The sequence below is a fragment of the Protopterus annectens genome, chromosome 1.part1 (genome assembly GCF_019279795.1).
Source record: "Protopterus annectens isolate FY-2018-M chromosome 1.part1, PAN1.0, whole genome shotgun sequence".
Lineage (NCBI taxonomy): Eukaryota > Metazoa > Chordata > Ceratodontiformes > Protopteridae > Protopterus > Protopterus annectens.
Window position 1 is genome coordinate 1,803,747,717 of NC_056726.1, and position 24,562 is coordinate 1,803,772,278.

Here is a 24,562-nt window from a genome sequence, read left to right on the forward strand (position 1 = left end):
TTCTGTTCCAGAGTGTAGGGAGCCTCTGGGTTATGAATCTGTCCCTCCAGCACGTCCTATTTATTTCTGTGTTGAGGTTTAAGTCTCTTGCTCTCGTGGCTCTGATGGATTTGGATTTTCTGAGGTGGAGCATGTCCATTAATTCCGGATTGGACATGGCCTTGTACGTCAGGCACAGATCACCTCTGAGTAGGCGGTATGCGACTGAATATAGCTGGAGTTTTTTCAGTCGGGCAGCATATGACATATGTTTAAGACCCTTTATCCTCTTGGTGAGGAACTTTTGGGGTCTTTCCAACTGCTGCAGGTGTCGGGTAAGATACATCCCAAATGGGGCATTGTACTCAATCATTGGCCTGATAAGAGAAGAGTACAGGGGCACAATGACCTCTTTTGATCTAGATGTGAAACCCTTCATGATAAGGTGGGCAGTATAGAAGGTCTTCCTAACCACTTTGGCAATGTGAGTGTCAAATGAGAGGTTACTGTCAACCTGGGTCCCTAGGTCCCTGATTACCTCCTCCGTACTTAATGGATTACCACCTATGTGGTAATTTGTGGGTACCTTGTTTTTCCCAAAGGGTATGACTATACATTTTTTGGCGTTCAACTTAAGGCCATGGCTCTGGCACCAATTATCCGTTTCTATGAGGCCTCTCTGAAGGATGTTTGTGTCCGCTGGAGTATCAATTATGGCGCCCAGTTTGCAGTCATCTGCGAACTTTGTCAGCCACAATCCTCCTATGTTTGCCTGTACCTCAGAAAAATAAATGCTGAACAAGAGGGGTCCCAGGACTGAGCCCTGTGGGACACCGCTTGTGACTGGCTTAGAGTCTGACATAGCTCCAGCAACTCTGACCCTGTGGGTTCTGTCCTTGAGCCAGTTTGCAACCCATCTTGTGACATATGGGTTTACATTTAAGCTGGTGAGTTTGTCTATGATGCCCGAGTGGGGTATTGTGTCAAAGGCTTTTGCAAGGTCAAGGTAGGCTGTGTGAACTGCCTTACCCTCATCAATGGCCTTAGTGACTGTTTCAAAAAAGTCGACCAAGTTCAAAAGGCAGGATCTGCCCTTGACAAAGCCAAATTGGGTTGGATCCAATGTCTGTAGGTCCCCAATGTCTTTGTTTATGAGTTCCATAATGATCCTCTCCATAGCTTTGCAGACCAGGCTCGTCAAGCTTATGGGGCGGTAATTTCCAGGGTCCGTAGAAGCACCGCCTTTGTGAAGTGGGACCACTGTTGCCTTATGCCACTCTTTGGGTATGTATCCTGTAGTGAGGCTAAGATTAAACAGCAGCCTTATGTGTGGGTTTAGTTCCTCTTGGAGTTCATGTAGTACACAGCCCGGGACACCGTCCGGTCCCATTGATGCTGTGTTTTTAGCTTTAGAGAGGGCGGCTCTCACCTGGGCATCTGAGATGTTAGGGAGGCTACACTCTGCTGAGATAGTTATTTCTCCTTTTGGGGGGGAGGGGGAGGAGAAATTTGCACTGAACCTGTCTGCCAGAATGTTGGCAATGTCAGTGGGTTCAGTGTATTTTGTGTCATTTTGGACTAACTCTGAGCATATCTGGGAGTTTCCACCCAGGTTTCTAACATAGCTAAAGAAGGCCTTGTGATTGTCTTTTGTGTCTTTTGCGATTTTTCTCTCAAAGTTGGCCTTGGATGATTTTATGAGTGATCGTAGTTTTTTGCTAGTACTGATCAGAGATGCCTTCCCTTTTAGGGATTTTGCTCTGTCATGTAGTAGCTTCCTCCTCCTGTTGTAAAGTTTGTTTATGGCTGGGGTCCACCAGACCGGGCGCCTGCCTTTGGGGGAATGGGTCTTGGTTTTATTTGGGATTGCATGATCCATGCTTTCTTGAAGGTGCCCGTAGAAGGCATTTGCAAAGGATTCAGCAGTGTGGTTTGTGGTTTTCACTGGCCCAGGGGCCTTGAAGGATACCACTTCAGTCTTAAGAAGTGTGAAGTTGGCTTTTGAGAAGGGGGTGGGGGCGGGATGTGGATTTCCAGTGAGATTAATTTATGGTCTGATCTTACCAAAGAGGGATATACTTCCGGTGTGGAGCATTTTGTCCCCATGTTTGTGATGATCAGGTCTAGTATATTGTCTCCTCTTGTGGGAATGGTGACTAGTTGTTCCATTGCATTTGAGTTTATGAATTCTAGGAACCTTTGGGCTAGGGTGTTGGGGCTTGAGTAATGTTCCCAGTCTATGTTTGGGTAGTTGAAGTCTCCCAATATGATGGTATTTAGAGAGACATTCGTACTCTCCAGTGTCTTCAGGAAGGCTGTGTGGGGTTCCTGAGTTTGAGAGTGTGGTCTGTAGCATGCTACAAACTGTAAGGCAGTTTTGCCTATGGTTAGTTGCACCTGGATGGTCTCCGATGCTTCGTGTGTTGCCACTAACCTGGAGGTGTGGGTATCTTTGATGAATATGGATACTCCCCCTCCTTTTGTGGTTCGGTCCAAGTTTTGGGGCTGGAAAGCATGATATGAGGTAAAACCTGATAGTGCTGGGGTGCTCTCAGGAGCCTTGAACCAGGTTTCAGTCACTGCACAGACATCGATGTTCTCCATACTGAGGAGGGCTTCGAGGGCGTGCATCTTGAGGTTTAGACTTCTGACATTGAGCAGCATTACCCTTAGTTTTTTTCCACTTGTGTTTTCTAGGGAGGTAGGTTTGTCATTTGATCCTTGCCTAAAAAAGGCACTATGGGGGTGGCAAGAGCCTTGGCCAATATCCGGAAGCCCAGGGGTGACAGGTGCAAGCCATCCCTTGCGAAGCAGCGTGGCTTGTCAAGCATGTCATCCCAAGCAGACAGACATTGGATCCCCTTAGAATGACACCAGTAATTAAGCCAATTGTTAAAACTGATCATTTTGTCTTTGTACTGTGGCATCATTCTTGGTGAGGGTAAGATGCTGCTCAGGGTCAGGGTCATACCGGCCTGGGCTACATAATCGGAGAGCTCCTCTATGTCTCTTTTCATGTAGTCCAGGGAGGTACGTCTCAGGTCGTTCACACCGGCATGTACAATGACTGAGTCATATTTGTACTTGCTGTGGAGTGACCTGAGTGCTTGTGTTATGTGGCGGATTCTAGCTCCCGACAGGCAGCTTACTGTGACCTTTTCCTTGTTCAGTCTGGTGAGCGGGACGTCAGTGTGTCTGACTATGGAGTCACCTATTACAAGTGTGTCTGGCATGTTGTTTGGCCTTAAGGGCTGTGACTGTTTAGCACACTGACTTTGTGAACTATGGGTTGCATGTGCTATGTCTTGAGGTGGCGGTTGCTTGGGTGTCTGCTTTGGAGGCCTCTGTTGTTTTGGTAGATTTTTAATCAGCCTCGAGTATGTTTTTGTGTGTTTATGTGTTTGGTTTGCAGTTGTGATAGTTCTATGTGAGACTGGGTTTGTGGTGTGCGTGGTTACCTTCTCCTCCTGACTGGTCTTGCCAGTACTGAATTGAGAGAGCTCAGCCTCCAGTTTGGCTATATAGTTGCATCTCTCGCATATATTTGTATTTGATGGGAGGAGGAGAGGGTTGTCTGTGTACATGAGGCAATTGTAACATTGCCTCAAGATTCCCAGATTCACCAGCTGAACAGGAGAGGACGCCAGCAACTGACCCTTCGACATGCTAGAAATAGTGAAAAAGATTGCTGTGTAACTGAGTCAGAAAGGACCTATAGGGAAATGGGTACTCAAGGGAATTTAGGTGAATGAAGTACTTTCTTTTGTTTAAGAGTGCTTTACCTGTATAAGAAAATGTTTTAGGAGCAAGTGCTGAGCTTTTCAGATAGAGTATAGGCTGTTTAGATTGCAGGTAGAACAGTTCTAAGGGAAAAATTGAAGAGCAGACTTTACGGAGCCAGAAATAATTTAAACTTGATTAACCGATGCTGCTCTATGAGCAACTTCGCGCTAAAGCACGCAAAAGCGGGCTTTATAACAGGGGGTTGAAAAGAGCCAGGAATTGACCCAAAATGGCCAATAATTTACAAGTTGCTGGGCTGGAACCAATCCTCTAGGGACAAATAGGTTGCACAGTGCTCTCCACTCCCACTGGTGAACAAAGAAGCTTCCTCTTATCCAAATAAGGATATGGATAGCACAGGAACTAAGACAAAGCCCAGATATCAGCAAAATCTGAAGACTGGACTATTCTAGTTCAGAAAAGCGAGAAAACAAGGATATTTTTTTTTTCTTTTTTTATAGAGAAAGGAGAAAAAGATACAGTAACAAACAGTAAATGCTATACAACGGCTAGCACACTTGACTGTGTTAGCCTAACAATTAAATTAAACAAAAATAACTTTTTAAAGTGCTGACAGTATAAATTCAACACAAGTACAGTAAAAACAATATGCAGAGCTGCTTTTTAAGCGAAATGCAGTCGAGATGCAGTAATTTAAGCGAAAGCCAGAAAAAATACTTATAAATCCAGGAAAGTCACTCTTTCATTCTCTGCTGCTTGTAGAACTCTGCAGGACACCACGAGGAGCTGTGCTGAGTCTTTTACAAGTGAAAAAGCACGCAAAAGCGGGCTTTATAGCAGGGGGTTGAAAAGAGCCAGGAATTGACCCAAAATGGCCAATAAACTACAAGTTGCTGGGCTGGAACCAATCCTCTAGGGACAAATAGGTTGCTCAGTGCTCCCCACTCCCACTGGTGAACAAATAAGCTTCCTCTTATCCAAATAAGGATATGGATAGCACAGGAACTAAGACAAAGCCCAGAGATCAGCAAAATCTGAAGACTGGACTATTCTAGGAATACAGTACAAATGGGACAGTTATTTTGAGCACAAAAACAGAAGTTTGACTAGGCTTACAATGGCCTGCAAGAACAAGCCTTGTACTTGCCAATGAGAGTTCTATTTCCAGGCCAGACTTACCCTTGTACAGGGTGTACCTATTTCAGGCATCTATTCAATTTTTTGAATCCCGCTCATCACATGAGATTTTTGAAGCTGGCTAGTACACAGAAAATTGTGCTATATGATCAACATATTACTGGCAACAAAAATTTAAAGAAAGAGGACACACACACGCATGTGTCTGGATAGATGCATATCAAAACGCAAAGAAAAAGACAGAGACAGGCCGTTGAGGTCCAAAACTGCCGACGATGCTTCCCCATTTTTACTTTAGAAAAAAGAGATATGCAAGATGTGTGTCCTCTTTCTTTAAATTTTTGTTGCCAGTAATATGTTGATCATATAGCACAATTTTCTGTGTACTAGCCAGCTTCAAAAATCTCATGTGATGAGCGGGATTCAAAAAATTGAATAGATGCCTGAAATAGGTACACCCTGTACAAGGGTAAGTCTGGCCTGGAAATAGGAACTCTCATTGGCAAGTACTAGGCTTGTTCTTGCAGGCCATTGTAAGCCTAGCCAAACTTCTGTTTTTGTGCTCAAAATAACTGTCCCATTTGTGCATAGATGGACCTTACCTGTCCCATGGACAGTAATTTATATATTACCCCTAATCAGAATAATGGCGATCATACTGTAGAAACTTTGAGAGGAGCATTGCATATGATAAAGCATTCAGAAGCTGCCTCTGTCCATTAGTAGTAGTACAGAGGGCAGTCCTAGGGTCATTTTCGGTTTCCCATCCATAGATCTTAGTTGCACTTGAACATGGATAGGAATGAACTTTGTTGTATTTGGATGGGGAGTCTGTTCTACAGCTGCAGTATCCTCTACAAGATATATCTGTCCCTGTGTGTCAACCTGTTGATGTTGCTGAAGAGGTTTAAGTCTCAAGTCTGAGTATTTCTGATGGTGTCTGATTTGCTGATGTGCAGTAAATCCATCAATAATGGGTCGGAGGATGGCTTGTATGTCAGACATGGGTCACCTTTTAGCAGTCTGTAGGGTATCGTGTATAGTGAACAGTGCTTTAGAATTGGTCCATTTTGGCCATGTTATTTAGGCCTTGTATTATTTCAGAAATGTACTTTTGTGGGCATTGCAGTTGTTGCATGTGTCTGGATAGATGCATATTAAAAGTGGCATTATATTCAATAATTGGCCTAATGAGGACTGAGTAAAGGGGACAGTAACCTCTCCAGATCTAGATGCAATCCCTTTGTTTATAAGCTGGGCAATATAGAAGGACTTTCTTACAACAATAAACACATGTTGGTTAAAAGTTAGGTCACTGTTCACAAGTTCCCAAATCCTAGGGGTGTAGTGTCAATATGGTAATTCCTTGGGGTAAGTGAATTCCCAAAGGCACTTAATTTCAATCCAAGATTTTAGCTCCACTTATTTATTTGGGACACACCTTCTTGAAGGATGGCTAAGTCATTTGGGGATTTAGTGACTACTCCTAACTTGTAGTCGGCTGCAAACTTAGTCAACCAGAGACCTTTGGTACTGGCTTTTACTTTAAAAAAAAAAAAAAAAAAAAAAAAAAAAAGGACAAAATAGGGACCGTTGAGTGTCTGCCCGGAAGGTTCCTACAGTTCAAGCACCATTGCCCTTAGTTCTAATTAGTCTGTTTGTTCTGTCCTTTGCGCAGAGTGGTGTGTGTATGTGTGTATTCATCTAGTGCGTAACCATAGGAGTAGCATACATGAGTCCATTCAGGTCCAGCCATACCTGGGCAACTAACTTCTACAAGCTTTTTTCCCCCCAGAGGGCAGTTAAAAAGGGGAAACATTTGACTGGTTTCTTAAGCTTATCACTGAATCTTCAAACTTGATTAGTCTTCCTTCCAGATGGCCACTTTGACTGTTGTCATTGCAGCAGTATTCCTGCTCCTGACAGATTGCCAAGTTTATTTTGGAATAAAGGTTGAAGTTAAGCTTAATGGAGTATCTGATCTTGGCCAGTAATTTGTTTGTGGCGTAGTCAAGTGTTTGAAAGGGTAGCGGGTAGAACTCTTTACTAGCAGATGTTCTTTATGTTTCACTGTTGCAGTCATTACATTTGGGTAATCTGCTTAACAAAGTCTTGGGTCCTGCGTCGGTTGCTGTTCTTTCTTCCATGACGTCGGGTCATCAGGGGTATAAAACATGCAGCCGACACCATTACATTAGTCTTTCTTGCGCCGGTCGGCCGACTCGAGTTTCAGATCTGAAGTCTTAAACTAAAAAGCTAAGTACCCCATTGGGGAAACTTTTTCTTACTCCTTTTCGATGTCAGTAAAAGTTAATATTGCATTACTTGTGGGAAGCAAATACCTCATAAGGATTTTCATTTGTACTGTATTCCTTGCCTAGGCCCTGACTACAACTTACCTTGTTGTCGGATTTGTGCTTTATTTAATCAAACGTCTGTACATTTTTGCTTTTAAATATTTTGGCTCACGCTTTAATTATCCAGAAATGTCGTCGGTTAGCAATCCGACTACCGGAATACCTGAAAAACGCAAAGAAAAAGACAGAGACAGGCCGTTGAGGTCCAAAACTGCCGACAATGCTTCCCCTAAGCCATTCGTCAGTTCGCCGGTTCTCAGTGAGGCTCTTTCGCAGCCCCTGATACCCACTACTTCTGATTCGCAGGCCTCTACTGAGACCCATTCGGAGTCCGGTATGCCGTGAGATGCTTCAGTTATGGAACTCGTGGATGTCTCTACCTTGGATGGGTCCGGAGCTGCTGTGCAGGGTGTTTTCAGGCCTACAGATTTGTATATTAGACCAACGCCATCTTCAAAACTAAGGCTAAAATCTCGACCTATGTCTAAAAAACTGATGCCTGGGCCACGTGTGCAGGCCCCTATGCCTAAAAAACAAATGATCAAAATGGCTGAAGATTTAATTACTCTGATCAGGGGTGGCCAACCCCCCCCCCCCCCTTCTAAGAAGCCTAGGCAAGACATTGATTATGAATCTTCTGAACAGGATTCTATTTCTTCTGACTCCTAATGAACAGGAATTGTCTATACCTACTTATGAGGACTCTGATGCAGTAGATTCCATTCCTTCTGCTTCTCCCCCTGAGGATTTTTCTTTTGGGGAAACTTTACATACCTTAAGGGAACATTTCCACTGGGAAAGTCAGGATTTCTCTGAATCTAAAAAGGGACTTGGGGATTTTCTTCTTCTTCCTCAGCATAGGCCTTTGGCTATACCTCCGGCTCCTTGTAAGCCAGACAGATACTACAGGATTCCTGATTCCCACAAATTCCTTTTCAAAAATCCTGTTGCAGATCCTGAAACCATTTCTCAGGGTCCCAAGGGCATTAAGGCTTCTACTGCTAAAAATCCTACCCCTTCTGATAGAGATTCCAGGGTGCTGGATAGATTGGGTAAGATGGTTTACACTTCTGCAACCTTGGCAATCAGGGCTTTAAACTGTCAATGTTATATGCTAAAATATTAACAGCATATCATGGGACTGCTTAAACAGAAAATGATGTTAATTTCGGACTGTATGGAAAATAAAGATTTACAGGATTTATTGCATTCAGCTGAACAAGTTGGAAAACATACTTTGCGATGTGGTTTTGATTCTTTGGAGGCCTCTTACAGGGCTGCTGTAACTGGGTCTGTGCTAAGAAGGCATGCTTTGCTCAAAGAGCAAAATCTGCCTGATCATGTTAAAGCAAAATTGTTGGATGCTCCTTTACAACAGGATCGTCTCTTTGGTAATAAGGCTGAAGAAGTTTTAAAAAAGATGGAAGATAAAGCTAAATCTATGCAAACTGTGAAAAATTTCTTACAAGTGCAACCTCCAAGATTTAGTAGGCACTAGTGTACTAAGAACTGATCCTTTATAGTTCCTTCAAACCCAGACATTCCAAAGGCTCCAGGTTTCAGTCACAAGGGACTTTCAGAACAAAACAATGGGTTGCTTCCTCTTTCAAATCTGGAAACGACAAGACACCTCCCTATGGTAAGCAGTCTCAGTGACTTTCCTTTACACTTCCCAAGCACTTACCTTTTATCCACCCCTTTGGGGGGAGAACTGGCTTTTCATGCAAGAAACTGGCAACTTATAACCCAGGACAAATGGGTTTTAAATATAGTATCCCAGGGATGCAGATTTCATTTCCACACTTTGCCAATTCCAAATGGATGGCCAAACCTGCCCCCAAATCAGTGGACAGAGGCCCAGAAACAAGTACTTTCCCTCATGAACATGGGGGCTATTCAACCAGTACCAGAAGAGGAAAAGGGACAAGGTTTCTATTCCAAGACTTTTCCTGGTACCCAGAAAAGACAAATTATGGTGTCCAATTCTAGACTTATCTACTCTAAACACCTTTCTGGGCATTACAAAATTCAAGATGCTGACTCTTCACCAGTTACTTCCTATGCTAGGCAAAGACGCCTGGTTGGCAACTCTAGGCTTACCTGCATATCCCAATCAGGGAATCTTGCAGAAGATACCTCCACTTCAAAGCAGGCTACTTGCATTACCAGTTCTCTGCACTGCCCTTTGGCTTATCTACTGCTCCCAGGGTCTTTACAAAGTGCCTGGCTCCAGTAATTGCATTTTGCAGGCAAAGAAATATTAAAATGTATCCATGCCTGGACGATTGTCTAATTCAGGCAGATGGCTTTCCTTGCGCCAGTGAAGCAAATTCGTTTGGTGACTTCAAACAGGTGGCCACGAAAACCCTGCTTTCTGCAAGGCAAATACTGCAAGCCTTGGGGTTCATGGCCTCCTGCAGTCTTCTAATTCCACATGCAAGACTGCATATGAGGAAATTTCAGTGTTACTTAAAAAGTCTATGGAGTGAGCATTGTCACAGCCTGGAAATGATGATTCCTATCATACCTTGCCTGCAACTAGCATTCCTATGGTGGGCAGAGGCCTGCCACCAGAACAAGGGACTGCCATTCACACCACCCCCTGCTGCCCAAACCCTAACTACAGACGCATCAGACTATGCTTGGGGGGCACATCTGGCAGGGAAGTGCATGCAGGGCAAATGGAGCCCAAATCAAATGCATCTTCATATCAATCAAAAAGAAATGCTAGCTGTACAGAATGCACTGACAGCCTTCAAGGACTACCTTCATCCAGGACAATTACTGATAAAGACAGACAACACCACGGTTATGTGGTACATAAGCAGGGGGGGTACACACTCCTATCCCCTTTGCAGACTAGCCATGACATTGTGGAACACGGCCTTGACCTATCAAGTACAACTACAAGCTCAATTCCTGCCAGGAAAGCTGAATACTCTGGCAGACGAACTAAGCAGAAATCTCATGGACCCACACGAATGGAAACTAGAACCACGGATTTTCAACATGTTGACACGCAAATGGGGGAGCCTAGACATAGATCTTTTTGCCTCACCCCAGAACTTTCAGTTGGACAATTTTACACAAGAACTCATCACAAAAAAGCCTGAAAAGTGGATACTCTATCCTTCAGCTGGGAAAATCTATCAGTCTATGCCTTTCCCCCTCTGCCTCTGCTCTCCAAAGTTCTACTAAAAGTCAAACAGGACAAACCAAAAATGATTTTGATTGCTCCAGATTGGCCTTGCCAACACTGGTACCCACTCCTGCGCAATGTATCACACCTTCCACCATGGTACCTGCCTCAGACACCTTACTTACGGTCTCAGCAGAACAACCAAATTCTGCACACTCCGCTCCAAACTTTGAATCTTGCAGCGTGGCTAATCACCTAAATTCACCCTTAGCATCCCTCAGCAAACCTATGATGGATGTCATTTTGGAGGCGAGAAGGCCTAGTACTAGAAAATCTTATGCTGACAAATGGAAATGATTGTGTGCCAATCAATCACAAGGGATAAGCACAGCAGTGCCCAACATTCCTCAGATTTTACAATACTTTGCTTCACCAGGGCCTGTCCTTTTCTTCCATAAAAATCCATGCCTCAGCCACTTCAGCTTATTACAACACCGATCCTCCCCTCTTCTCTCATCCCCTGCTAAAGCAGTGTCTCAGAGGGGCCAGAAACTAAGACCACCCAGGAGAGCACCAACCCCTGGAAAACAGCTTTCCTTTTAGCAGTCACTTCAGCTAGAAGGATTTCCGAATTACAGGCTCTTATGGCAGTGGAGCCTTTCATCATTTTTCATGCGGACAGAGTATCTCTCAGGAGCAATCCATCCTTTATGCCTAAGGTGGTATCCAATGTGGCTCTTAATCAGACCATTCATTTGCCAACTTTCTTTCCCAATCCACAGAACAAGGGGGAGCGGATTCTGCATTCATTGGATGTGCACAGACAACTTAGACTTTACTTAAGGAGGACAAAATCTCATAGAAAATCTGAACAACTGCTGGTGGCATTTGCTGCAGGGGCAGGGGGAAAGGCTAATGTTAAGTTGTCAATCTCGCCTTCATTCTTGCTGGATGGGTTCGGAGCCGATCCTCTGCTCCGACTTGGCCAAAACTAAAGCTCGAGAGCTAATTCCACTGGCTCGAGGCTCCCCTATATCCCACAATGCTAGGCGGTAACTACCCAGATCTCGTTTGCCGCTATAGCTGACGAGGTGCTTTTTCTACCGGCTCAGGCAGGTGAGTTAAACTTTTACCTTATTAGGTACTTCTGAAACCCCTTTTTTGTTGTCATACATAACCTTTTTAGTTTAATTTAGGTATTTAGATCAATCGACCCCTGTTTGTCGAGTCTTTTTTCCCTTTCTTCCCTTATCTTGTAGGCCTTCGGCCCCTACCCTTCCCCCAGTCCATTAGTGACTAAATTAGTTATCCTCTTTTTCAGTTAAGGGCTTGTGTGTGTGTGTGTTTGTGGCTTGTTTTAGCCTTTAATTTAATATTTTAATATTTTAATTTAATATTTTAATAATTTTTTCTGTAAAGGGTGTGTCTGTAGTGTGTTTCTGTTGTGTCAGGCACTCCTTTTTACAATGTCTAAAGACAAGGTCTCAGGCTTCAAGAAGTGTGACTCGTGCTGTCAGAAAATGTCTCTGACAGACGGTCACACTTCTTGTGTGTATTGCCTGGGACCTGTGCACCTGCAGGACTCATGTGCTGTGTGCCATGGTTTCAGCCCTAGAGTCCTGCAGGAATGCAAGAACAAGCTGATCTTGTGGGGCTTATTAAAGCCTGAAGGCCCCCCGACTCAGTCTGTGTCGGGGAAGCGTTCCAAAGCTTCCAAACAGTCGGCTCCGGTTCCAGAGTCGACTGCTGGAAACACTAAGGCGGCTTCGACATCGGTTCTGGCTGCAGCCGATGTTTCCAAGCCTCATACTGTTACCTCGGCTCCGGCTGGAGCCGAGGCTGATAAAACTCCGTCGGCTCCGATACTTTTATCGGAGCCACAGTCTAGGAAGAGGTCCAGATCCCCCTCTATCGGCTCCGTGCATTCGGCGCCAGGATCCCCTCTCCTTTCTGAACGGAGCCATAAAACTCATTCCTCATGGTCTTCCAGGTTATCAGACCATGATTTGCAAAGGGTAGTGAGTAGACTTCTCAAGTCCGAGGCACTGGCCCAAATGCTGCATAGCCCGACTCACCAGTCAGTGGCTATTTCCGTTCCCCAGTACATTCCTTCTCCGACTCCTTTGAGTTCGGAGCCAGGGCTTGTCGGAGCCATGGCTGTCTGTGCGTCGGATCCGATACCTTCCCTTTCGGCTCCGTCGTCTGCTACGATCTCCTCCTTGGAGGGATCTCGGCGCCGGGCTTCCCTCGTCGGCTCCGAGGGGGCGAGTGGCATCGGACCCTTGTCCGACCCCGCTCTCTCTCTCGGGGCTTCGGCGTTGGTGAGTTCGGCTCCGACATCGGCTACGGAGCCGTCCCTGTCGGTGCCGGGAGGTCCTTGTCTCTTCGAGCGGGGCCTCTGGCCTTGCCTGACAGGGGTGCCTTCGAGGTCATGCGGAGCGTGCTAGAACCATGTTCTGCCCCACAGTCGGCTCCTTCAGCCCCCCCATCTACAGTGCCTGCGGTGATTTCTACTCACCCCCTTGTCTTAAACCGCAGAGAGCCAACTCCTCAAGTTTCCCCATTGGGAATTTCCTCCTCTTCCGAGGCCTCTCCTGACCCTGCAGGAGATCCCCCAAGGAAGAGGCAGTGCAAGAGGAAGCACATTGACTCCCCTGAGTCTATCACCTCTGACACTGACTTAGAGGAATCCGAAGGTTCCCCTCGATCCCCCTCTGAGGATGTCTCCTTTGCTGTCATCCTTGAGATCCTGAAACAGAGGTGGAACTGGCCAGCCCTTAACCCTTCGGAGGATGAGTCAGTGTACCTTGAGGCGTTTGGCTCTCGCCCTTCTACCTCCTGGGTGTCCCCTCCCTTTGACCCCCTTATGGAAGTGGTGGCAAGGAAGGCTTGGACGGCTCCTGATTCAGTGGAACCCACCCCGAGGAGACCATCTAAATTTATTACTGCCCCCAGAGACAAAGATTTTTTATCCAAAGGTGTCCCTGTTAATGCCATGGTGGTGGCTGCGGCCACTAAGAAGGAGTTAGCTGATCCTTCGGTTCCTGTCCATCCTCCTAATAAGGAATCTAGGACCATGGACAGGTACGGCAAGCGGATGTTCTCATCAGCGACCTTTTCGATGCGTTCGCTGAATTACTTATGCCACTTCACTCGTCTCCAGAGAGATTTACTCAAGGATATGGGTGAACTGATAAAGGATCCTACAGCTGAGGGGTTCAAAGACACAATGAACTCCCAGTTGGCAACCCTGAATTCCATCGTTAACTCCTCCATACGGCTGGTATCATATGCTGCAGATGGGGCGAGTAGGGCCGCAGGCACAGGTGTTGCCTTACGACGTCACGCCTGGATGCGGCTATGTAACTTTGCGGACCCTTTCAAGGCGTCCTTCACCAATTCTCCCTTTGATGGATCATCCTTGTTTGGTCCACAGGTGAAGGATACATTGACCAGGTGCGAGGTAGAAGGTAAGACTCTCTCTGCCGTAGGAGTCCGTTTTTCTACCCCTTCTAGACCCCATCCTAAAGGTCAGAGGGGAGGAAAGATGTGGTTCCGCAAACAATCACAGGGAGTCTCATCTGACGCACAAGGCCGATTCCCCTCTAGAGGCAGAGGGGGAAAAATAATAATAGACGCCGCCCTAGGGGCAGAGGAGGTCCGCAAAACCAGGGTAGCAGAGAAATGTTCTCTGACAAACCCTTTCAGCATCCCTGAGGGGCTGCCCGCCTGTCCACCTTCGGAGGCAGTCGGGGGAAGATTATCCCTGTACCCAAAAGCCTGGCTTTCCCTTACTCAAGACAAATGGGTACAGTCGATCATATCCGAGGGTTAAACACCCAGTCTAAGGGAACAAGCAGCATTAGAAATTTCAAAGCTGCTATCAAAAAGAGCTATCCAATCAGTCCCAGCAGACCAGCAAGGATCCGGAATCTACTCCAAATTCTTTTTGGTACCAAAAAAACAGGGGACTGGAGACCCATACTGGATCTCAGCTACTTAAACAAGTATGTCAGGAAAACAAAATTCCGGATGGTCACGCTACAGTCCATTCTACCCTTCTTGGGTCAGGACAATTGGATGTGCTCGATAGATCTTCAGGACGCGTACTACCACATCAAGATGAACAGATGCTCCAGGAGATATCTCCGCTTCAGGCTGGGAGCCAGTCACTACCAGTTCAGGGCCCTGCCCTTTGGTCTCACTACAGCCCCCCGTGTGTTTACCAAATGCATGGCAGTGGTCGCGCTCACTTGAGACGTCAAGGATTCCAGGTGTTTCCATATTTAAACGACTGGCTCCTTACCGCCACCACCAGACATCAGCTTCTTCTATCCAGGGACTTCACCATCCAATCTTGCCAAGCTCTAGGCATTTCGATAAATTTCGAAAAATCTGCCTTGTCGCCTTGTCAATCTATTACCTTTATAGGCGCCATCTTAGACACACTCAATCTTTCAGCCAGACTCACAGAGCAGAGAGTGTCAGACATTCGGAACCAAGTTTCCCTTCTCTTACAATGCAACAAAGTCAAAGCCAGACTAGTTTTGAAGGTGTTAGGACTCATGGCAGCAGCTATTCCCCTTCTCCCCTTAGCTCGCTTTCACATGAGGATTCTCCAATGGATGCTGTTTACTCAATGGTCCTTTCAACAGCTCCCCATGTCCCATACCATATTGATAACTCAATCATGCAAGAATCAACTGTCTTGGTGGATCACATCACCTCAACTCCTCCGAGGAAGACCCTTCACTCCCCCCCCCCCCAGTCGCCACGTTGACAACAGACGCCTCCCTGATCGGGTGGGGGGGCATTATCAGGGCAGGACAGTCCAGGGCACGTGGCAACCTTTCGAGTGCCACTTGCACATAAACGTCTTAGAGATGAGAGCAGTGCTTTTAGCGTTGCAAACCCTTCACGACTCTCTTCCCACTGGGACTATTGCAATTCAAACGGACAACATGTCCGTAGTGTGGTACATCAACAAACAAGGCGGAACCAGATCATACCCTTTATGTCGAGAGGCACTCAGACTTTGGCAATGGGCGATCTCTTCTCAGCGTTTTCTGATAGCAACGCACATTCCCGGGAAATCCAATGTTATTGCAGACAAATTGAGCAGAGCAATTCTCATGCCCCATGAGTGGTCTCTAAAGAAATCAGTTCTAGAAGAAGTATTCCTAAGATGGGGCCAGCCTTGCTGCGATCTTTTTGCTACTCCCCAAAACAGCAAGTGTCACGACTTCTTCACTCTCTTCCCGTTACCAGGCCATCCCACCAGAGACGCTCTAGTCCACGATTGGCCCCGGGGACTTCTATATGCCTTTCCCCCCTTTCCACTGATATCTCAACTAATTCAGAAAGCCATCGCCTTGAGAGTGACAATGATCCTCATTGCCCCTTACTGGCCTCGACAGATATGGTTTCCCTTTCTTCATCGTTACCTCTTGGAGCAGCCTTGGCATCTGGACCCAGTACCAGATCTGATAACCCACCAATCGGGTCAGCTGCACCAATCTCTGCCTTCTCTAAACCTCACAGCGTGGTTTCTCCAATTCCAACCTTAGCCAGGCTTCCCTCAATATCTCGCTCGGTCCGAGATATCTTGATAGCCTCTCATAAATCCTCTACCCGGAAGATTTATAGTAGCAAATGGAAACGCTTCTCTTTTTGGGCAACATCAAGAAACATAGATCCCTTTACTGCACCTATCCAGACTATTCTAGACTTTCTAGCAGAACTCTTTCATTTAGGATCTTCTGCATCTACCATTAGAGTTCAATTGGCTGCCATATCTAATTTTCATGTTGGTGTCTCGGAGTCTAGCATCATGGCTCACAAACTCTGTAAAGCCTTTTAAGGCGTATTTCTTCTCAAACCTCCAATCAAAGATCCCCGCCTCAATGGGATTTGAACTTGGTTCTGGCATCTTTAATTCTTCCCCCCTTCGAACCGGCGGCTTCATGTTCTCTGAAGTTGCTTTCTTGGAAGACACTTTTTCTGGTAGCTATAACTTCAGCGAGAAGGGTATCTGAACTCCATGCTCTGTGCAGTCGTCCTCCTTACTTAGTGTTTCACAAAGACAGGGTATCCCTCCGTACTAATCCATCCTTTTTGCCTAAAGTTTCCTCTCAAATAAACCTAAACCAAGTTATTGATCTCCCCGTCTTTTTCCCTAACTATTCGAACAGGTCAGAACAAAAGCTACATTTTTTGGATGTTCATCGCCAACTTAGATATTACTTAGACAGGACTAAACAATTCAGGAAATCTAATCAATTGTTTCTGTCATATGTGGAAGGGAAATTGGGCCTTCCAGTTACTAAAGTATCCCTCTCTAGATGGCTCACCTCTACAATTACCTTCATCTATGAGATCAGACACCAAAAACTATCCTCAAGACCTAGAGCTCATTCAACTAGGGCATTAGCTACATCCGTAGCTTTTCAGGATAGGCTGCCAATAAATTCCATTTGTGCAGCAGCCACCTGGGCTTCTCCTCATACATTCATTTCACATTACAAATTGGACATGGTTTCCAGAAGCCGTGCCAATTTTGGTTCCACTGTTCTCAAGAGTCTGTTCCGATAGGCCACCCGGGATAAGGTGCTAGGGACGCGGTCCCATCCAGCAAGAATGAAGGCGAGATTGACAACTTAACATTAAGAAGTTATGTACCTACCATAACGTTCCATGTTAGTTGTCTTCTTCTCGCCTTCTTTCTGCCCACCCTCCTTCCCCCAAGCCTGGACAGACCGACAGGAATTCAGTTTGTGTTCTTCCTCTGGAAGTTGTCATTCCCACACGTTCTTCCACCTCTTTTATCCTTACCGCGGTCTGCGATACTTTTTACGCAGATTGTTTTGAGGTGGGTTTCCTTACTCCATTCTATGGAGACTAGGATTGCTTGGTATAGCTATCAAACGAGATCTGAGTAGTTACTGCCTAGCATTGTGGGATATAGGGGAGCCTCGAGCCGGTGGAATTAGCTCTCGAGCTTTAGTTTTGGCCGAGTCGGAGCCGAGGATCGGCTCCGAACCCATCCAGCAAGAAAGAAGGCGAGAAGAAGACAACTAACATGGAACGTTATGGTAGGTACATAACTTCTTATTTCAAAGCAAACCATTTCCAAATGGATAAGCCATTGTATTTGTTTCTGCTATATGCATCATGGAAAAACTATCCCCCAGGGGATCCGATCCAATTCCACCAGGGCTGCATCTACTTCAACAGCCTTTCTCAGAGGTGTTCCTACCAGGGACATTCTAGAAGCTGCTACCTGGAGCTCAGTTCATACGTTCACCAAACATTACCATTTACCACTTTTCTCTAAATCCAGAGCTGGCTTTGCCACTGCTGTCCTGCAGGGCCTTATAGCTGGTCCTAATGCTGTATAATTCCCTCCACCCAACCATAGCTTTGGGAATCTACCCAGATGCAACAGTGAAACACGAAGAACATAGTACAGTTGTGTACACTTGCCATAAATGTAGATGTTCGAGTGTATTCACTGTTGCAGTCCTGGTTACCCTCCCTCCAGCCCCCTATTTTGCTCTGGCTATACCTCTACTGCCTTTCACTATGCTTAAAAGCCCTTTTGGTGTGTTTGCTTTTGGGATTGGAGGTATATTTTTTGTGTTTTTAATTTTATTTGCTCCCCATTTTTGGGGGCACCTGACATCTGGGGCAAGAAAAACTGATGTAATGGCGTTGGCTGCAGGTTTTATACCCCTGACGACCTGACGTCATGGAAGAAGGGACAGCAACTGACACAGGACCCAAGACTTTGTTAATCAGGCCGACTGAGGGCAACCTGCCAGCAGATTACCCAAATGTAATGACTGCAACAGTGAATACACTCTAATATCTACATTTATGGTAAGTGTATGCAACTGTACTATATCACAGCTGATGTACAAGGCGGTTGTAGCCACTAATATGATTTTGGTCAGTTTTCCTTGCCTGTTTTGTAAATACCACACACGCACATTCCTTCTATATCTGATAGAATGCATTATATGGAATATGTGGCAGTGTTTTGTGTGATAGATGAAATGCCTTGTATTTTATATTTCTGGAATGCATCTTTTGAGCAGTTCCTAATCCTGCAGTACAAGATGTTTCACTAATCTTTTTTTTTAATATTGATATTTTCCTTGGTGGAGACATGGTTCCATAATGCCCAGCTACTACTCAACCCTAAAGAAACAAAGTTACCTCTATTTTTCTCAAATCCCACATACCTGTTAAAGCGAATTTCACAATCTTTTAACTAAACAAAACTGAAACTGAAGTAGTCTCTCTCATACAAAACTTCTAGAGTCATTTATAGGTGATAACTTTAAACTTGACCTGCATGTTCAAAATAACAAAAAACTTACTAAAAATTAGGATTGTTCTACAGGTATAAAAAAACTTCCGTAGCAACACCACCAAAATCACTTTTGCCACTACCTACCTTCTCCTTTCTCTCTCATATGGTGCACCTATTCTGAAATCAGGCTACTGTTAAAAATAAGCTGGAGGCATGGTGTAATAAAATTTCGAAAATTGCCACCAACAAACAGCACGGCAACTACCCCTGTATTGCCCTTAAGGCTCTGAATTGGTTTGAACCGCCTCACCACTTAGATTAAATACAGCTTCTCTCCACATGCAACATCATTCTCGAGGCCAGTGACCGCGCTGTGTTTTACTTCTATTCTCCTTTTCTATCACCCTAATAGACTGCTTAGATCTACTAAACAACATCTCAGCATATGTAAGCCCCACAAATCGCTTTATCCTTCTCCAACGTCAAATGCCTACTAAAAGACTGCTTAAATAGAACCTGGCTTGTTCCTGTACTACCCCAGGTTGATCTAGTCCCTGCCTCCTTCCACCACCAGCATTCTTTTGACTATGTCTAGAGAGAAGGACTTGTCTATCTGTTAGAAAAGAACAAATATATTTTTGCCTGGGCTGTGTTATCTTGTCATCTCTATTCCAAAGAGTGTGCTCAGTGTGTTTAATGTCATCTCCATGAGCTGCAACTTTTAAATACTTTATCCATTGACGATGTCATTTTTCAACGTTTTGTTTCAGCTGTCTAAATATTTGCACTCTGCATGTGTAGGTTCACATTGTATGAACTGAAGGTAAATTTTTACTTTGTTTATATGTCATTCTTCTGTGTTAGGCTTTGTAATAAATTTTATTCAAATGTAACCATATTATTTCAATGTGAAGCTTTTTTCCTCGGACCTCTGTTGAAAATGGGATACTATCGCATAAGGACTTTCCCAGTAAACAAATGTCAAATAGAATAAATGAATACGAGTCCAGTGCCTTGTGAGTGGATTTGTGCTATTTGTTGTGCCTTCAGGGCTTATCTGCCCAAGTGTCTTTTTCAGGGGGTAACCCAGGAGGGCTGTTTGGTTAAGTGACTTGCTCATAGTTGTACAGTTTGAGGGACTCAAATCCATGGCTTTTAGGACCAAGGCTTTTAACAGCTAGCCTTCTGAGATATACTGCTACACTATAGGTGTATAGTATTCGTATGTGTATATATAATCTGATGTAATGTAGTATTGTTAGGTTTTCCTGTGTTTTAATATTGCAGTGAGGGTTCTGTTAGAAATTGTTAGCTATGTTTTAAATTCAGATTTTGTATATTCTGGATAAAATTGAGTGAATTTTTGTAGTAACACCATTTTCTAATTGGCTAGCTTCATTTTTTAAACTTTTTTTAACATTTTGTATTCAGCTATAAACAAATATTGTACCTGGGAAGAGTTTTTTTAGGTGGGCTGGAATGAATAGTAAATGTGGCTTGTGTTTCACTTTATTTTTTTATGGATTAGTTTTCCGAATAAATGTAAATTTGGATTGGGGAAATGTTTTGAGATTATATGTGTGCCTGCATTTGGCATATGCAGTGTCTGGCGTTTAAAGTAGCACAAATATGGCAGATTTAGGGAAATTTTAGTAGCTTTGAAGATGAACCAAGATGTAGGGCTTTGGATGCATCTTTGACGATAATTGTCGAGTAAAAAAAATACACAATGTAACATAAGATTTTCATCGCATCCCATGTCTCAGGTCAGGTCTGCTACTGGGTAAATACATTTATTTCAGCCATGACCCAGGTCACAAAGAGAAGGGGAAGTACATGTATCAACAGTTTAGTGTACTTGGTCATCCAGCATGTGTGTTTTGGATTATAGTATCTTTAGTCAAACTACTGTATGACTGAGCTTGTTACTTCAACACCCATTTTGCTGAAACTCCGCAGTTAATTCTATAGTCCTCAGGGGGACCTGTGTTTGGAAATTGCATGATCTCTGGACAATGTGTGTGTGTGTGTGTGTGTGTGTGTGTGTGTGTGTGTGTGTGTGTGTGTGTGTGTGTGTGTGTGTGTGTATACATATAAAGTGTGTTTCATGTAGAATGTGTTCACTTGCAGTACTGTGTTTGCATTATGTATATTCATTGAAGATTCTTCTGTCCACACTTTGTTCGAGTAGTGTGCTAATCTTAACAAAGCCTCTTGTGGTGTGCTAATCTTAACAAAGCCTCTTGTGGAATTCTAGTTGTAGCTCAGTATCTCTGAAATTGACATCCTTGAGACTGACATAGTAACGTTTCATATTTATGTTTTCCTTTAGGTTTTATGTGCTTCGGCACTGATTTTTGAAATTGTGGTCATTACCAATGGCAGTGGATTTTGTAAGTATTTTCAGAGTGATTTTAAATCTGGTAAGTCTTTTGGCATCAATACTTATTTATCCATTAATTGATTGATTGTCTTTTGTTTACCAGGAAATTCTAACTGGGCACAAGTTCCATTTTCAAAGAGGGCCGGGGAGAAAGGCTCCACATAAAATACATTTTTTACAATGAATAGTTAACATTCTAAGCATTACTTTGCAGGTAATATTGACACAAGTATTAAGTACATTTGTCATATACTTTTGAAAGTTATATTGTCATACATATGTTAATATGTAATTGCTGGAGATATCATACACATACGTTCAGTAGGTATATTGACATAAATTATGTTGGATGTCACTAGATCAGGAAATAGATAAAGAGGTAGGATATAAACAGAAATCCAGGAAAAACATCAGTAGAAAAAGTTATGATATTTGAGAGGGTGAGATAACAGTAGATGGGTAAGGAGATGAGGTGTGTGTGTGTGGGGGGTATTTGTACATTAGTCTGTGTCTCTGCCTGTTAACAGGTATTTGGACTGACTGAATGGCCCTTTTAAGATATAATCTGTGCTCAAAATTCAACAACAAAAGGAAAATAACGTGGAGAAAAGGGAAACTGCATAGAAAGCAGAAAACATAGTACAAAACACATTAGTACAGAACAACATAAAGAAATAACTATTTAATAGGTTCATAGATTAGTACTAGTACATCAAGTAAAATTCACATATAGTATCACCAATCTAAGGTATGTATAAAGTTGGATCTGATGTTGTCCTTTTCATTCTTTCTAACAAATTGGTCTAGAATCTGATCCTCGGATCTGATTTGGCTGCTTATACAAGCCTTCAGATGCAAATCTCGAGCTCCACTCTATCCATAATGCTGTATTCCATCCCCAACTCCTCAGATCTCATTTGCTGCCATTGTGTCAAGATGCAGATCCAGTCTCGAGCAGTGAGAGTGCATTTTCCTTTATATTTCTTAGCTATGGATTATTTTTTCCTAATTTTCTACTGTTTAAACAGTATAGTTAGTATTTTCTTCTCTCCTCCTCCCTCTTGGTATTTAGGTGGTCACTGGCATTAGCCTCTTTCTGCCTTTACCTTTCTTCCTTTAGTGCCTGTGTCTTGTATTTCTATCACTTATCTATATATATATATATATATATATATATATATATATATATGTATATATATATATATATATATATATATATATATATGTATGTATATATAATATTTATTTTATATGGGCGGCCACTGTGGTGCAGCGGTTAGCGTTGCCGCCTCAGAGCAAGAGGTTCTCCGGTTCAATCCTCAGCTGGGGTGCCTTCTGTGCGGAGTCTGCATGTCCTACCTGTGGTTGCATGGGTTTCCTCCGGGTGCTCTGGTTTCCTCCCACACCCCAAAGACATGCTGTAGGTGGATTGGACACTCTAAATTGGCCCTAGGCGTGAGTGTGTGTGTGTGTGTGTGTGTGTGTGTGTGTGTGTGTGTGTGTGTGTGTGTGTGTGTGTGCGCCTTCTGTGGAAGGTTGGGTGCCGGGCTGGCAACGTGACACCGTAAAACTCCACTGCCAATAATGAGCGGACAGGTGATCCACTGCCAATAATGAGCGGACAGGTGATCCGCTGTGGCAACCCCTAACCGGGAAAAAGCCGAAAGAAGAAAATTATTTATTTTATATAAGGATATTTTTCTGTGTCTTGGAGTGTACAGTGTTTAAAGGATTTTTCTAGTTTAGTGTAAGTGTTTACTCCACATAAAGCATGTAGCTCTTATGCTCTTAATTCTTAAAATCTATTGTTTTTTGGTACATTTCTTTATTGATATTGTGGACATGTCTGAAAGGCCAGCCAATTTAAAAAAAAATGCACTTCTTGTGGGAATAAGATACCTAATCTGGATGCCTGCAAGAAGTGCCTTTAATGTCTGGGGCCTGAGCATCTGAAGTTGGCCTGTAAACATGTACGCCACTTTTACTCCCAGGGCCACCTGTGACCGGTACAACGAATTAATACACAAGGGCTTACTCCCAGCCTCTTCTTCTCTTGGGGCTCAAACCCCTGTAAGTCTCTTCATGGCTTCGTAGACTCCAAGAAGCGAGCATTACAGCAGTCGCCAAAGGCTTCATCGGTGCCTCCTCAAAAAGATAGAAAGACTTTGGTTCTGACCTCTTTGGATCCAAAGACTATACCGACTCCCTCAGATCCATAGGCCTCTTCGGACCTGACAGGCACGATAACCATCACCAGCTCTCTCGTACCATCCACCACCTACTCGAAACCCAGAACCTTGGGTCTGACAGCAAGGAGCCAATCACCAGAATTTGTGTTAAAGCCCGTTTCTCAGGGTCTGCCCTCACAATTGTTTGAAACCTCTAGGAAGCATTCTAGGCCTGCTTCCTTGGCGTCATCCAGATCCTCTAGGAGTTGACTGGGGCAGATATGGACAGAATGATGCAGAGATTTCTCAGGGCTCAGATCCAAGTGGGAGCCCTGCTAACTCCATCCCTTCTCGGCTCTGTCGGTGTACCTGCCCAGCCGGTATGGTCTCCTCCTCCAATCCAACCTGTGGTCTCGGAGTCCCAGGATCCAAGATCCCTGAGAGAGTCTGCGGCTGATCTGAAGAAGCTCCCTTCCTCAGCTCTGGTTTCTGGGCCAGCCCTGCTCCAATACCTTTTAATCAGAGCGGGTCTCACATCTTGGAAATCGACGTTGGGTCTGAGGGTTGGGTTCAGCTTCTACTTTGTCGGATCTGTCCCTCCCCCTTGGTGCCTCGGCTCTTGACAGCTTGGGTCTGATCCTGTCTTGAGGGCTCGGATCCGGTGTTGGCCTCTACCTCCTGTCCTCTGCTGCGAGGAGGGAGGAGAGGTGTCTCCGGCCCCATCAGCCTTTCAGGTAGTAGAAAGGACTCTCTGTACACAGAGAGCCGCCTCTTGTATCTCAGATCCTATCTGCTGCCCCTTATCAGGTCCAAGCTCTGAACCCATCATTCCTGCTTCTCAAGGTCAGCCAGCAGCAGGAAGCCTCCGGACTTGTTCCCCAGAGGGATCCTTCATTCTTCCGACACGTCTCCCGAACACCCCACAGAAGAGGTACCTCAGAAGAGTTTGTATAAGAGGAAGCACATAGACTCCTCTAGGGAGTCTCTCACAGAAGACACTGATTTTGATGAAGGGGAAGGATCCCCACGATCGCCACCTAATGTTTTCTTTGGGGATATTTTGGAAATCCTCCGACAGAAACGTGGCTGGTCTTCCCAAGCTCCTCCTTCTGAGGAATCTGTGTTCCTTGAGGCTTTCAGGGCTGGCCCATGTATGTCTTGTGTGACCACTCCCCGGCAGATGAGCTTATCGATCTGATTTCCCGCCGGGCTTGGAAGGAACCGGACATTGTCAAGCCATCTGGAGCAAGGGAATCCCCACTGATGCCATAGTTGTGGTGGCAGCCACTAAGGAGGAGCCAAGTGAGCAGAGGTCTTCTGTCCATCCACCAAACAAGCAGC

At 44.6% G+C, this 24,562-nt stretch overlaps 1 protein-coding gene across 2 annotated transcripts in view; it reads left to right on the plus strand.

Annotated features, from left to right (window-relative positions):
- Positions 1–24,562, plus strand: part of LAPTM5 (lysosomal protein transmembrane 5) — a 487,606-nt gene that overhangs the window by 50,115 nt on the left and 412,929 nt on the right. Inside the window, exon 2 of one of the 2 annotated variants that reach the window (XM_044084718.1) lies at positions 21,003–21,093. In XM_044084718.1, coding sequence (XP_043940653.1) covers positions 21,003–21,093 — 91 coding nt within the window. The remainder of the gene's footprint in view (positions 1–21,002; positions 21,094–24,562) is intronic. The other variant, XM_044084726.1, reaches the window with a different exon arrangement.